Here is a 12421-nt window from a genome sequence, read left to right on the forward strand (position 1 = left end):
AATTCGAATTTTCATTGATTTTCAGTGTTTCTTCCAGATTTTTGAAGATTTCTGTTAATTTTCTCACAGATATATATATATATATATTGAAAACCTGAGAAAGTACTGAAAAAACACTAAAAATCAATAAAAATTCGAATTTCGCGCGCCTTTTCTCTGCAGTTGGCCTAGAAAACCCCCCACTCGGCCACCAGTTACAACTTTGCGTTTTCGATGCGGTTTTTTGCATTTTTATGGGAATCTACATACATTTTTGCGTAAAATGAAGCAAGGAAAATTCAAATTCCCGCCAAAAATTTTTAACTCACTTCCTTCGAAAACGACACAAATAAATGGCCAAAACCAATAGTAGAACGAAGATTAAGACGATGAAAATTATGTTGAATGTGTTCAAATTTCGCATTTTTCAGAGTTTTGAATTTGCTGGAAAACAGCTAAAATTTCAAAAAATCGGGGAAAAAAGCAAAAAATTGAAAAAATCGGGAAATTATAATGCCGAAAATTTGAAAAAAATTCAAATTTTTTCGCTGAAAAATCAGAAAAAATTGAAAAATTCGTATAAAAAGAAGAAATTGCCACACACACCCAGACACTAGAGACCAACACAGACAAACAACAGCCCTCCTGTGACACACGAAAAGAGAGAGAGAGAGAGAGTAGAGAGACGCAGAGAAAAAGAATTGGGACACAACAAACAACACAAATAGTATTGATTTTCAGGAGAGAAACCAGAGAGAGAGAGGGAGAGAGAGAGAGAGAATTCGATATGTTTCGGAATGTGTGTTGTTTACGAGAAACCCCATTTTTTTTCGCTTTTTTTTCGGACGGTTTGGAGAGGAAGAAGAGGTTCAGAAGGTCGCTAATTTTTAGTACTTTGATCTTTTTTTTGGTTTTTGGATGAGGTGATTTTTCTCTTTTTTTTTACTGCTAGTGAGATGAGTCAAATTACTGAGACATTGGGGATTTTTGAATTTGTTTTTTGAAAATTTTGGATCTTCCCTCCAAGTTTGGTTCAATTGAGCACACTTTCCATTGAAGAAACCCTGGAAACCTAGGGAAAATCAAAGATTCGCAGCTGATAGGGGAGAGATGAAGCGACGCAGAGATGGAGATGAAACAGCTGTTAGAATGTTTCTTTGAGGTTTCTGGGTGGTCCTTTGGAATTTTGTATTTCAGTGAAAATTTGGAAATTTTGGATTTTTTCTATTTTTCAGTAAAACAACCATCTGAAAATCTTGAAAAATGTTTGGGATTTTGCACAAAAACTTGAAAAAAGAGGAAATTTTCTGAATTTTTAAAGGTGGTGTACGGTGAAATTTTTTATTGCATCAAAATGTGCAGAAATGCATGTAGATTGACATAAAAATAAAGAAAAAATTCAAAAAAAAATTCCTTCATCGAGAAAAACGCATGAAAAAATACGCTGAAAGCCCTTAGGGACGAGGTTTTTTCTAGGCCGCCCGGTGAGTAAAAGCGCGCGAATTCAAACTCTTAAAATTTTTTCGCTCGTTTTCACTGTTTTTTCAAATTTTCCGATGTATCTGGAAGAAAAATTGGCAAAAACCTAGAAAACTCTTGAAAAAAACGAAAAAAAAAGTGAAAACGAGCGAAAAAATTTTAAAAGTTTGAATTCGCGCGCTTTTACTCACCGGGCGGCCTAGAAAAAACCTCGTCCCTAAGGGCTTTCAGGGTATTTTTCGATGCGTTTTTCTCGATGAAGGAATTTTTTTCGAATTTTTTCTTTAGTTTTATGTCAATCTACATGCATTTCTGCACATTTGGATGCAATAAAAATTTCACCGTACACCACCTTTAAGGCGAAGTTTCAATTTTTTGCGAAAAGAATCCATTTGAAAATCCCGAAAATTTGGAATTTTGAACAATTTTTTTTGTTTTTTTTTCGAATTTTCAGTAAAATAACAATCCGAAAATCTTGAAAAATTTTGGAATTTCGAACAAAATTAAACTTTTTTTTCGAAATTTCGAATTTTCGGCAAAGGGAAAGGTTTGGAATTTTTCAGAACTAAATATCGAATTTTCAGTTAAAGAAATTTGGAATTTGAAAAAACAATTTCTGAAAATTATCTGGCTAAAAATTCCGAAATTTGAAAAAAAATTTCTGGAATTTTTTGATATTTCGAATTTTTATCAAATTTGGACATTTTCGGAATTTCGAATTTTCAATGAAATATCCGTTTGAAAGTTTTTCGGACTTTTGAATTATTTCTTTGCTGAAATTTTGAAAATTTACGATATTTCCAAATTGTCAGTCTTCTGAATTTTTAGGAACCGAAATTTCGAATTTCGAAAAAAAAACTTATTTTGCGAACAATTTGATTTTTCCTCAATTTTTCGCAAAATTTTTAGACCTTTCTGGTTTTTCAGCTACTTTCGAAGATTCTTTTTTCTTTTTCCAAATTTTTTGTCTGAAATTCAACTGAGTGGTGTTCTCGAAGATTACTGTAGGTTACTGTAGAAAACTCTAGTTTGTAGTTTCTTTTTTCAACAAACACAACCGCGAATACCATCCCGTCGAATTTCAGACAAAAAAGTTCGGCAAAATCGAAAAAGAATCTTCAAAAATAGCTGGAAAAACTAAAAAGGTTTAAAAATTTCGCAAAAAATAAGAAAAAAAGTTTTTCTTTAGAAAAATCGCTCATTTTTTAAAAATTCCCAAAAAAGAGATTCTTCTTTTTATACACGAGACGAATATCGAGACAAGGTTATACAGTGAGAACGGGAGATAATAGCAATTTGTACAGATTAAAGAAAAAATCACACACAATCGATGAGATTATTGCTTGAAATATGCGCATTCTGATGGCACCACTGGCTCCTGGGATTTTCGCTGATGAGCATCTCGTGATCCATTTCGTGGCACCGTCGAGAGACGAACGTTTCTGTTGAAGTGTCGACGAGCGGACATTTTCGAGTGAAGAGGAAGAGGTTTCAAGGAGCGGTCGCGAGCTGGACGACGAGTAATTTGGCGAATATTCCTGGAAAATTTATGACCGAATTATTGATTTTTTGTTGTATAGACTTACCAGAAAATCAGAAGAACCAGAATACCGATGAAGAGGAGAACGCAGACGAGATAGGCGATGAGCGGATTCACTGGCATTTCTGAAAATTGAAAAAATTTGAGTTAGAAAAAACGAAAATCTATCAAAAACGAGAATTCATTAATTTCGGTTTTTTCAGAAATTTCGGTTTTTTTAGTTTTCGGATGAGAACATTCGACAAAATGAGGTTGAAAATCTATCAAAAACGGATAAAAACACGGCATCGCGGTTGGGAACCTGAAAAACGCGCGCTTCGTCGCACACAAAAGTTGGATGCGTGCCAGATTCGAAAATTTCAAAACATGTTTTGAAAAAAACGTGAAGTTAATCGTTGTTGAGTCGCTACTCACCGAAAAGCCGCGACACGACCGCGCAACGCGTCCAAAATTGGCGCGCTTTCCAGTTTTTAAATCAAGGTTCCCTTCCGCGAGGCCGTGTAAAAATGAGCCAGAATGATGACGAAAATTAAAAATCAATCAAAATCAATCATCAATTAATCATGGTGTTTCCCGCCTAAAATATCCCACCACGAATAGTAAAAATGGGTTACTGTAGCTCGTTTTTAGGTTTAAATTGTTAGTTTTTAAGATTTTTACCTTGAAAATAAGAATGTTTCACTGAAAAATTCAAAGTTTTCGAAAAATTAAAATTAATGACTTTAGAGCCCGAAAATATATGAAAAACCGATGAAAACGAGTCGAATTGATAACAGAAAGATAAAATTTGGCATTCTTGGGAAAATTCGAAAAAAATAAGGCCGAAATCTATCAAAAATGGATGAAAATGAGCCAGAATGATGACAAAAAATTAAAGGCACATGGTGTTTCCTGCCGAAAATATCCCACCACGAATAGTACAATTGGGTTACTGTAGCTCATTTTTATGTCTGAAAAGGGGTTTTTGGTGTTTTTCCCATGAAAAATCTATATTTTCTCTGAAAAATGAGGCAAACATTCAAAACATTTTTGGACTATCAGAATTAATGACTTTGAGGCCCGAAAATCTATCAAAAACCGATGAAAACGAGTCGAATTGATAACAGAAGGGTAAGATTTAGGATTTTTGGGATTTCGGACGAGAAAATTCGAAAAAATTAGACCGAAAAGCTATAGAAAACTAGTGCAAATGAGCAGACTGATACAAAAAATTAAAGGTGTATGGAGCTTCCCGCCTAAAATATCCCACCACGATTATTAGAAATGGGATACTGTAGCTGATTTTCAAGTCTAACAAGTTCTTTTTTGGGCTATTTTCTGCTAAAAACGCCTCGGAAAAGTGAAATTCATGTTTTTTCACAATTCTAGCTGAGAATTATTGGAGCAAATTTGGAAAATTCGACAAAATTAAACCTAAATTTGTAAAAATTTGATGAAACGAGCAAAAATGATGACGAAAATTAAAGGTGCATCGAATTTCCCGCCGAAAATATCCCACCACGAATAGTAAAATAGGGTTACTGTAGCTTGTTTTCAGATCTGAAAAGCTAATTGTTGGTATTTTTCGTTTTTTTTGCGGTTTTTTCCCTGAAAAAAAGCGCAACAATTCAAAAAATTTTTGGAAAATTAAAATTAATGACTTTAGAGCACGAAAATCTATCAACATCGCATGAAAACGACTTTCGGGGCTCAAAAATTGAAATAAAGAGAAAATGGAGCTGGAAAAACCAGTTTTAGAAGGAGATGGACTCTTAGCAAGGCAGTGTGTTAGCAGCTTCATGAAGAAAAAATAAACAAGAATATGGGAATTTGTACAATGTGAGGTAGTAATATGTGCAGAATAAGTGAAATTATTATGAGTCTTGGGTCAGTGGCTGCGTCTCGGAGCCCTCCGCCTCAGATGGTCCTCGATTTCCGGCTTCCTTTCGCTGCTCTCTCATCTTATCTCTCATTTCTTGATATTTGGCCTTTTCTCTTTGATGCATCTCGATTTCTTGGAGAAGTCGTTGGGAATCCCGCCTGGAAATTAGATTTTTTTTTGAAAATAATCGGGAGATTTTTAGAAAAATCTCACTTTCTGAACCACCAAGCCGCCAATTTACATGACGCCACGGTGGCGAGAACAACAATGATGATGACACCGGCGACGATGGTCATCGTGAAGCCGTGCGCTTTGAAGAATTCACAGATGCCGTTCATTGTCGTCTGGAAAAAAATAAAACTTTAAATATACAATTTCTACGAAAAAAAGGTAAATCTGAAGGAATTTGAAGCGAAAATTAGGGGAAAAAAAAGTTCTGAAAAATTATTTTTCTCAATAATTTCCCCCATTTTTTCAGAAAAAAAGCATTGAGATCAGAAATTTGGCATAAAACCAGCATAAAATACACAAATTCTGATGCAAAAAAACGGAAAATCGGTGAAAATAATAAATTTCGAGCTAAAATTAGGAGAAAAATTCGAAAAATGCTGACAAAAAAACTGAGCTTAAAGGTACATAGAGTTTCGCGTCAAAGATATCTCACCGCGCGCGCCAGGATTACTGTAGCAAGCCTGAAACGTGGATTTTTCAAAGGATTTTTGCCGTGTTTTCGGCGAATTTCGGTTGAAAAACAAAGGGTGGAATGAAAGACTTTCTGATAAATAAAAATATTCAAGCATTTTATTTGGGAAATACGAGAAAAATGAAAGAAATTGGGTGAACAGCGTCAGGCGGATAGAGTTTCGAGACAAAGATTTCTCGTCTTTTTCAATAAAATTCTTCTGGAAAACAAAGAAATTCAGCATTTTGAACGTTCGAAAACTTTTTGTGGGAAGACAATCTGGAAAGTTCTGAAAAAGACCTCGAAAAATTTGCACAATTTCTTGGTTTCAGTTGGCATCCTTCTCTGTAATTTCCCAGTTCAAAGCCTCTGAAAATTAATCCGAGCCCCCTCGACTTCCTGATCTCACGTCAAGGTTTATCAATGTCTCTGAAATAGATTCCAAGCACCAGGTGCCTCTCATTTCTCTCCTCTTCCTTGTTAGAAGATACAGTTTTACAAATATTTTTACTATAATGAGCAAGATCTTGAAAACAACATTTATTTCGGGGATACCGGCAAAAATACCAAGAAATCCCACAAATAACAATTTATCCTCCCTTCTTCTTGGACACTCCGACAGTGCGTCCCTTGCGTCCGGTGGTCTTGGTGTGCTGTCCTCTGACACGGAGTCCCCAGTAGTGTCTGAGTCCACGGTGAAGGCGGATCTTCTTCATGCGCTCAAGATCCTCACGGAGCTTGTTGTCGACGGCGGTGGAGAGGAGCTGAAAATTGAGAATTGTGAAAACTATATAGGCTGGGAATGAGATGTGTACTTACTTGTCCGGTCTTTCCATCCTTGATGTCCTTTTGTCTGTTGAGGAACCAGTTTGGAATCTTGTATTGGGATGGGTTTTGCATGATGGTGACGATCTTGTCGAAGTCCTCCTCAGTGAGTTCTCCGGCTCTCTTGTTGACATCAATGTCGGCCTTGCGGCAGCATACGAAGGCGAAACGACGTCCAACTCCCTGAAGACGTGAAAATTATTAAATGAGCTAGAAAAGAAATAAAACGAACCTTGATGGCGGTGAGGGCGAATGGAACCTTGCGGTTACCATCGATGTTGGTGTTCATCACACGATGAATGTGTTGGAACTTCTCCGGAATGATCAGCGACATCTTGTCCTGATTTTTTTACCTGGAAATTATAAATTGAGCGGGTTACGAGAATCGACAAACTTTGCACACAAAACACGGTAAACGGATTCAACGCATCACAAAAACCTAGATTCCAACAGAAACAAGAGACTTCGGCCGTACAAAACTCAAAAAGAAGCGTTAAAAAATTTGATATCGAATTTTCTCGAATTTGACCCAATTTCAACAATAAAACTTCGAGATTTCCGCCGAAAAACAATAGTTCGACATATTTCCTAATTATTTTCAAAAACTTTGGGCTAAAAACTTGCAAAACTAAAAAAATTACAGCGAAAAAACGCGAAAAATTTAGGGAAAAGAACTAAATTCAGCAAGACGGCGAGAGAGGGGAGGGTGCGCGCGTGGCGAGACCCGTCGGCGAAAATACGTGCGCCTTTAAATAGGGAGAGAGTCGAGAGACATTTTGAGAGGGTTTTCGGGTCTCCAATGGCATTATAAAGTGGTTATTTCGCAGAAAATATTTGAAATTGCTGGAAAAAAGTCTGAAATATGAAAGTATGCTTGAAATCCTGACCTAAATTGAGTAAAGGCAGGTTGTTGAGAGTACGGTAACACTCGTTTCCTGTGTGTAGATTTACGAAGTCGGTTCGGGGAGCTTCGCTACTCAGAAAATGTGCCGACACTTCTGAAAATCGCTGAAAATTCAGGAAAAATGAACAAGAAAGCATCAATTATGAAATTTTTGAAAATTTTTTTCACTGTTTCACTAGAAAACTTGATATTCGTTCAGTCCACCGATTTATCAGAGATAACAAATTTCGAAAAAAAAATCGCCAGAAGAGGGAGAACCGTCAATCAAACGTGCTTCGAAAATCGGTGTAGGTCAGAGTGAGAGGGAAATTTGAGAAGGAAATGAGAATGTTGGGCTGAAAATTTCAGATTTATGTCCTAAAAACGCTCCGAAGTCTCCAAATGTATTGCAAAACTGGGGAAAATCATGAAAAATGGACTTCTTCGACCTGAAATTTGCACTCCTGTGCACATTTATCACTGAAAATGCATTTGATCCATTCCTTGTTTTTCAAATCTCCGCGCTTTTCACCATTTCGTATCGAAACCTGACATGGAAACTCTATGCGCCTTTAAGGGGTTACTGTAATTTTTGGGAGCCGCCTGTCTTTTCTCTGGAGAAATTTCAGAATTTCCGTCTGAAATAAAGATTTTCAGCCGAGATTTCAAGTGTGGGAATGTTCAAAAACTCGGAAATCTCGCCTGAAATCCCATATTTTCAGAAAAAACCAAAATTTTCCAGAAAAAATACAAATGTCCCAAAAAAAAACCGCTTTTTAGTTTAAAAATGAATTTTTCAGCTGATAACATAGATTTTCTCACACTTTTTTCAGTAAAATGTACTGAATTTTTCAGTTTAAATTCAAAGAGTTTTCCAGAAAAAAATCCAAAAAAACTGTCAGAAAAAATAACGATTTTTAGTTTAAAAAATGTATTTTCGTTGGCGCTTTCGTAGTAGAATATCTCGAATTCTCAAATCTGTTGAATTCCTTTTAAATCTCTCTTCCTTTTTTTGATAAATATCTGATGAAATCGATAATAAACAATTTTTTCTCGCCAAACAATCCTTATTTGCCACCGGAATTTCCTGTTTTCTTCTCTGTTTCCCCCTCTCATCCCCCGCTTCTCCCCTCAAGCCCTCCGAAAAGGGGAAAAAGCGCGCAACGACGCTCCGAAATAACGCGAATCGCGGCGAGACCTTGCAGTTCTACAGTATACCCACCGCTTGCCTCTTGCACCCCCAGATCATCAAAGGCTGCGTGTGCATTGCCTCGACTGCAGGTTTTCGCTCGACTGTCTCTCTCCCGTCTATCGTCCACACCATTTATATTATTCGAAACACTACCCAAGTTTCCTTTATTCTGAACTTTTCGTGCTGCTGGTAGTGCTGGGAAGCAGAAGGAACAACCTGCACCATGGGAAGTAAGTAAATTTGTTACTGGTTTTGGTTTGGAGTTTAGAAAATGTTGGAAAGAAAAATATTTGTGATTTTTTTTTCGAATTTTACAGTTTGTCTAAATTTCATCTTTTTACAAGCTCTGTGAAGTCAAATCGGTGCTTAATTGGACTCCAGAAATTAACGAAATTTATCTCAAAAATGACATTATCGGCAAATTTTTTGCAGTGTGGCGGCTAGATTCTTCAAATTAAGCTTGCAAAACCCCAAATATCGATTTTTGTAGTACGAGTTTCGGAATCAGCCCATTTATTCGCCATTCTTTTCAGTCAAATTTCTGGAATTCGTGAAGCCGTTCTGCGGCTTCGTGCCGGAGGTGTCGAAGCCGGAGCGTAAGATTCAGTTCCGCGAGAAGATGCTCTGGACCGCCATCACCCTCTTCGTCTTCCTCGTCTGCTGTCAAATCCCGCTCTTCGGAATCATGTCCACCGACTCTGCCGATCCATTCTACTGGCTTCGTGTCATTATGGCATCTAACCGTGGAACCCTCATGGAGCTCGGTATCTCTCCAATCGTCACTTCTGGACTCATCATGCAACTTCTCGCCGGAGCCAAGATCATCGAAGTCGGAGACACACCAAAGGATCGTGCTCTTTTCAACGGAGCCCAAAAGTGTGAGTAGTTGAATATCCAGCTAGCCTTCTGACCCTTCAATTCAATCTTTCAGTGTTCGGAATGGTGATTACTGTCGGACAAGCCATTGTCTACGTCATGTCCGGACTCTACGGAGAGCCATCGGAGATCGGAGCCGGAATCTGCCTTCTCATCGTCGTCCAACTCGTGATCGCCGGTCTCATCGTCCTCTTGCTCGACGAGCTTCTCCAGAAAGGCTACGGTCTCGGATCCGGAATCTCGCTCTTCATTGCCACTAACATTTGCGAAACCATCGTCTGGAAGGCGTTCTCCCCGGCCACAATGAACACTGGACGTGGAACCGAGTTCGAGGGAGCCGTCATTGCTCTCTTCCACCTTCTCGCCACTCGCTCTGATAAGGTCCGCGCTCTTCGTGAGGCTTTCTACCGCCAGAACCTTCCAAACTTGATGAACTTGATGGCCACTTTCCTCGTTTTCGCTGTGGTGATCTACTTCCAAGGATTCCGTGTCGACCTTCCAATCAAGTCTGCCCGCTACCGTGGACAATACAGCAGCTACCCAATCAAGCTCTTCTACACCTCTAACATCCCAATCATTCTCCAATCTGCTCTCGTCTCTAACCTCTACGTTATCTCTCAGGTTAGTATTTCTATTTCCATTGCGCTGTAGTACAGAGAGATACTAATCTTGGTGACCTACTTTACTTGCCAAGGACACTTTCCTTTTGCATTAGAATTTTGATATCAATTTCATTGTTTCAGATGCTCGCCGGAAAGTTCGGAGGAAACTTCTTCATCAACCTTCTCGGTACCTGGTCCGACAACTCTGGATACAGAAGCGTCCCAATCGGAGGTCTCTGCTACTACCTTTCCCCACCAGAGTCCCTTGGACACATCTTCGAGGACCCACTCCACTGCATCGTCTACATCGTCTTCATGCTCGGATCCTGCGCCTTCTTCTCCAAGACCTGGATCGATGTGTCCGGATCTTCCGCTAAGGACGTCGCCAAGCAACTCAAGGAGCAACAGATGGTCATGCGCGGTCACCGTGAGAAGTCGATGATCCACGAGCTCAACAGATACATCCCAACTGCCGCCGCCTTCGGAGGACTCTGCATTGGAGCTCTCTCTGTGACTGCTGACTTCATGGGAGCTATCGGATCGGGAACCGGAATCCTTCTCGCCGTCACCATCATCTACCAATACTTTGAGATCTTCGTCAAGGAGCAACAGGAGATGGGAGGAGTCGCCGCCATGTTCTTCTAAATTTCTCACACACCATTCATGTTTATATTTATTTTCTTTGTTTTTTCCCTTTTGTTTCATTTTTTAATTGGTTCAGTGTGAGAAACGAAATACTCATCGAACGTTCGGGTGTCCCTTCTCCTAACTAGAGAATTCTTCTCTGTAAGCAACTTCCTCTTTGATACTAGATTGTCAGCCCTGTTTTAAATTATTTATTTTGTCTCCCTTTCAGAAAAAATCATAAATTATACAAAACTAATGATCTCTGTAAAATAGCCTTTCCTTTTTTTCCAGAAAATTATCTTCTCATTAAATATGCTGCGCCCAACCACCGGAAAATCTCAATTAGAACAACGAAGCTGGACAACAATTTGTGTGCAGAAGGATGCTCCGCCTAATTTCCTTCCCTATTCACTATACTTCTTTTTCAGAAGACGTCAAACTTCTTCTTCTCCTTCAGACAGCTTCATCATATGTTTACCGCATTTTCATCGAAAAACGAATTATTTTTCGACAAAAAAAAATAAAAAAGCGAATAACGCCTGAGGACATGGAAATGACTCATTTCTTTGAGAAGAGGATAATAATATGATTGAAATTGGCTCATTTTCTAGAAATTTCGCTTTTTAGCTCAAAAAAATCTTGTTTTCAGGCCTAAATTCTTGAAATTTTCGATTTTTTGGTTTAAAAAATTGGATATTTCGGCTTTTTTTATCTGAAAAATCAAAATAAAATCTCGTTTTTAGGCCTAGATAGGCTGAAAAAGGATTTTAAAAATAGATGGGCATCGTCACGTCACCGGTGAGTCCCGCCACGAAAAGAAGTTTTGGGTGCATGCGCCTTTAAGTTTTCTACAGTAACCCATTTATTTGATTATTTTTCAAAGAAAAACAGGATTTTTCAATGAAAAAAGAAAAAAACCTGAAAAAACAGGGAAAGAAGACTTGAAAATCAAAAATTCAGAATTTACAAATATCCTTTTCATTCAAATAGCTGAGGAAAACAACATTTTTCTCTTCCCCTTTCTAGAAAATTATAGCCTTCCTTCCCTTCCTTTTTTTCCTTTTAAACAACAAACTTCTAGATCTAACTCGTACTAGTCAGATCAAAATTTTTAGTTTCCTTATGACATTTTTTCTTGATTTGATTTGAAAAATAATAATTTTTTTTTGACTCATAGAGCAAAATATACTACATTTTCAGACGATTTTTATGTGATTTATACTATAAATTCTTATATTTTTCAGCACATTTTTTTTCGATTTTTGATCCCTAAAAAATGGAAAATCATAAAAATTAGAGAGGTATTCAAAAAATAGCCGATTCTTGGAATTTTGATAAAAGCTGAAATTTCAGAGATCTTCGAGTTTTTTGGGTTTTTATAAATTTCCGAATTTTCTGAACCTAAATTTTTGAAAATTTCAATTTTTTGAGATTGTTAAAGAACTCTGAAAATTCCATTTTCCCTGACAGTAAGATTTTGAAAAATTCCAAAAAATTGGAAAAAAAAACTGGAATACGATTTTCAATATCTATAAAGATCCACTAATTGAATCATTTTTTCTCTTCATCTCCTTCTTCTTTTTTCAATTTTTTTCTTTTTTTTCAAATTGAAAAAAAAGACAATAATATTTTTTGTGCCCCATCTGCGCACTTCCTTTTCATCATTTTTTCTCTTTTTTTTTGAAATACCCAATTTTGCAAAAATGAGATAAAACTTCTTTGAATCTCTCTCGTTTTATGTTCATGTACTTTATAATAGGTCTCAACTACCGTAAACACTCTAAAAGAACGCCACCGTCCACTTTGAGCCTATATATCTCACTTCTTTTGAAAGATATCAAACAGCTGTCAACTAACAAAATGTTCATCATGATA

General features: G+C 37.4%; 4 protein-coding genes across 4 annotated transcripts; 1 reads left to right on the forward strand and 3 right to left on the reverse strand.

The window, feature by feature from the left end:
- Window positions 1–2794: 2794 nt before the first annotated feature.
- CBG26240 lies at window positions 2795–3121 on the reverse strand (the record flags this gene model as incomplete). The annotated part of the gene is made up of 2 exons (XM_045244855.1): window positions 2795–2996; window positions 3045–3121. The coding sequence occupies 2 exons, from the start codon at window positions 3119–3121 to the stop codon at window positions 2795–2797; spliced, it is 279 nt and encodes a 92-aa protein (XP_045100449.1).
- A 1730-nt stretch (window positions 3122–4851) lies between these two features.
- Window positions 4852–5197, reverse strand: CBG26241 (the record flags this gene model as incomplete). Its single annotated transcript, XM_045244856.1, has 2 exons — window positions 4852–5017; window positions 5073–5197. The coding sequence occupies 2 exons, from the start codon at window positions 5195–5197 to the stop codon at window positions 4852–4854; spliced, it is 291 nt and encodes a 96-aa protein (XP_045100450.1).
- Window positions 5198–6131: 934 nt separating this feature from the next.
- Cbr-rps-18 lies at window positions 6132–6700 on the reverse strand (the record flags this gene model as incomplete). Its single annotated transcript, XM_002632557.1, has 3 exons — window positions 6132–6305; window positions 6361–6549; window positions 6599–6700. 3 exons carry the CDS (start codon window positions 6698–6700, stop codon window positions 6132–6134), a joined length of 465 nt encoding a protein of 154 aa, XP_002632603.1.
- A 1964-nt stretch (window positions 6701–8664) lies between these two features.
- Window positions 8665–10564, forward strand: CBG21508 (the record flags this gene model as incomplete). The annotated part of the gene is made up of 4 exons (XM_002632558.1): window positions 8665–8671; window positions 8975–9319; window positions 9373–9938; window positions 10061–10564. 4 exons carry the CDS (start codon window positions 8665–8667, stop codon window positions 10562–10564), a joined length of 1422 nt encoding a protein of 473 aa, XP_002632604.1.
- Between the last annotated feature and the right edge of the window lie 1857 nt (window positions 10565–12421).

This window comes from Caenorhabditis briggsae, assembly GCF_000004555.2.
Source record: "Caenorhabditis briggsae complete genome, chrIV, whole genome shotgun sequence".
Classification (NCBI taxonomy): domain Eukaryota; kingdom Metazoa; phylum Nematoda; class Chromadorea; order Rhabditida; family Rhabditidae; genus Caenorhabditis; species Caenorhabditis briggsae.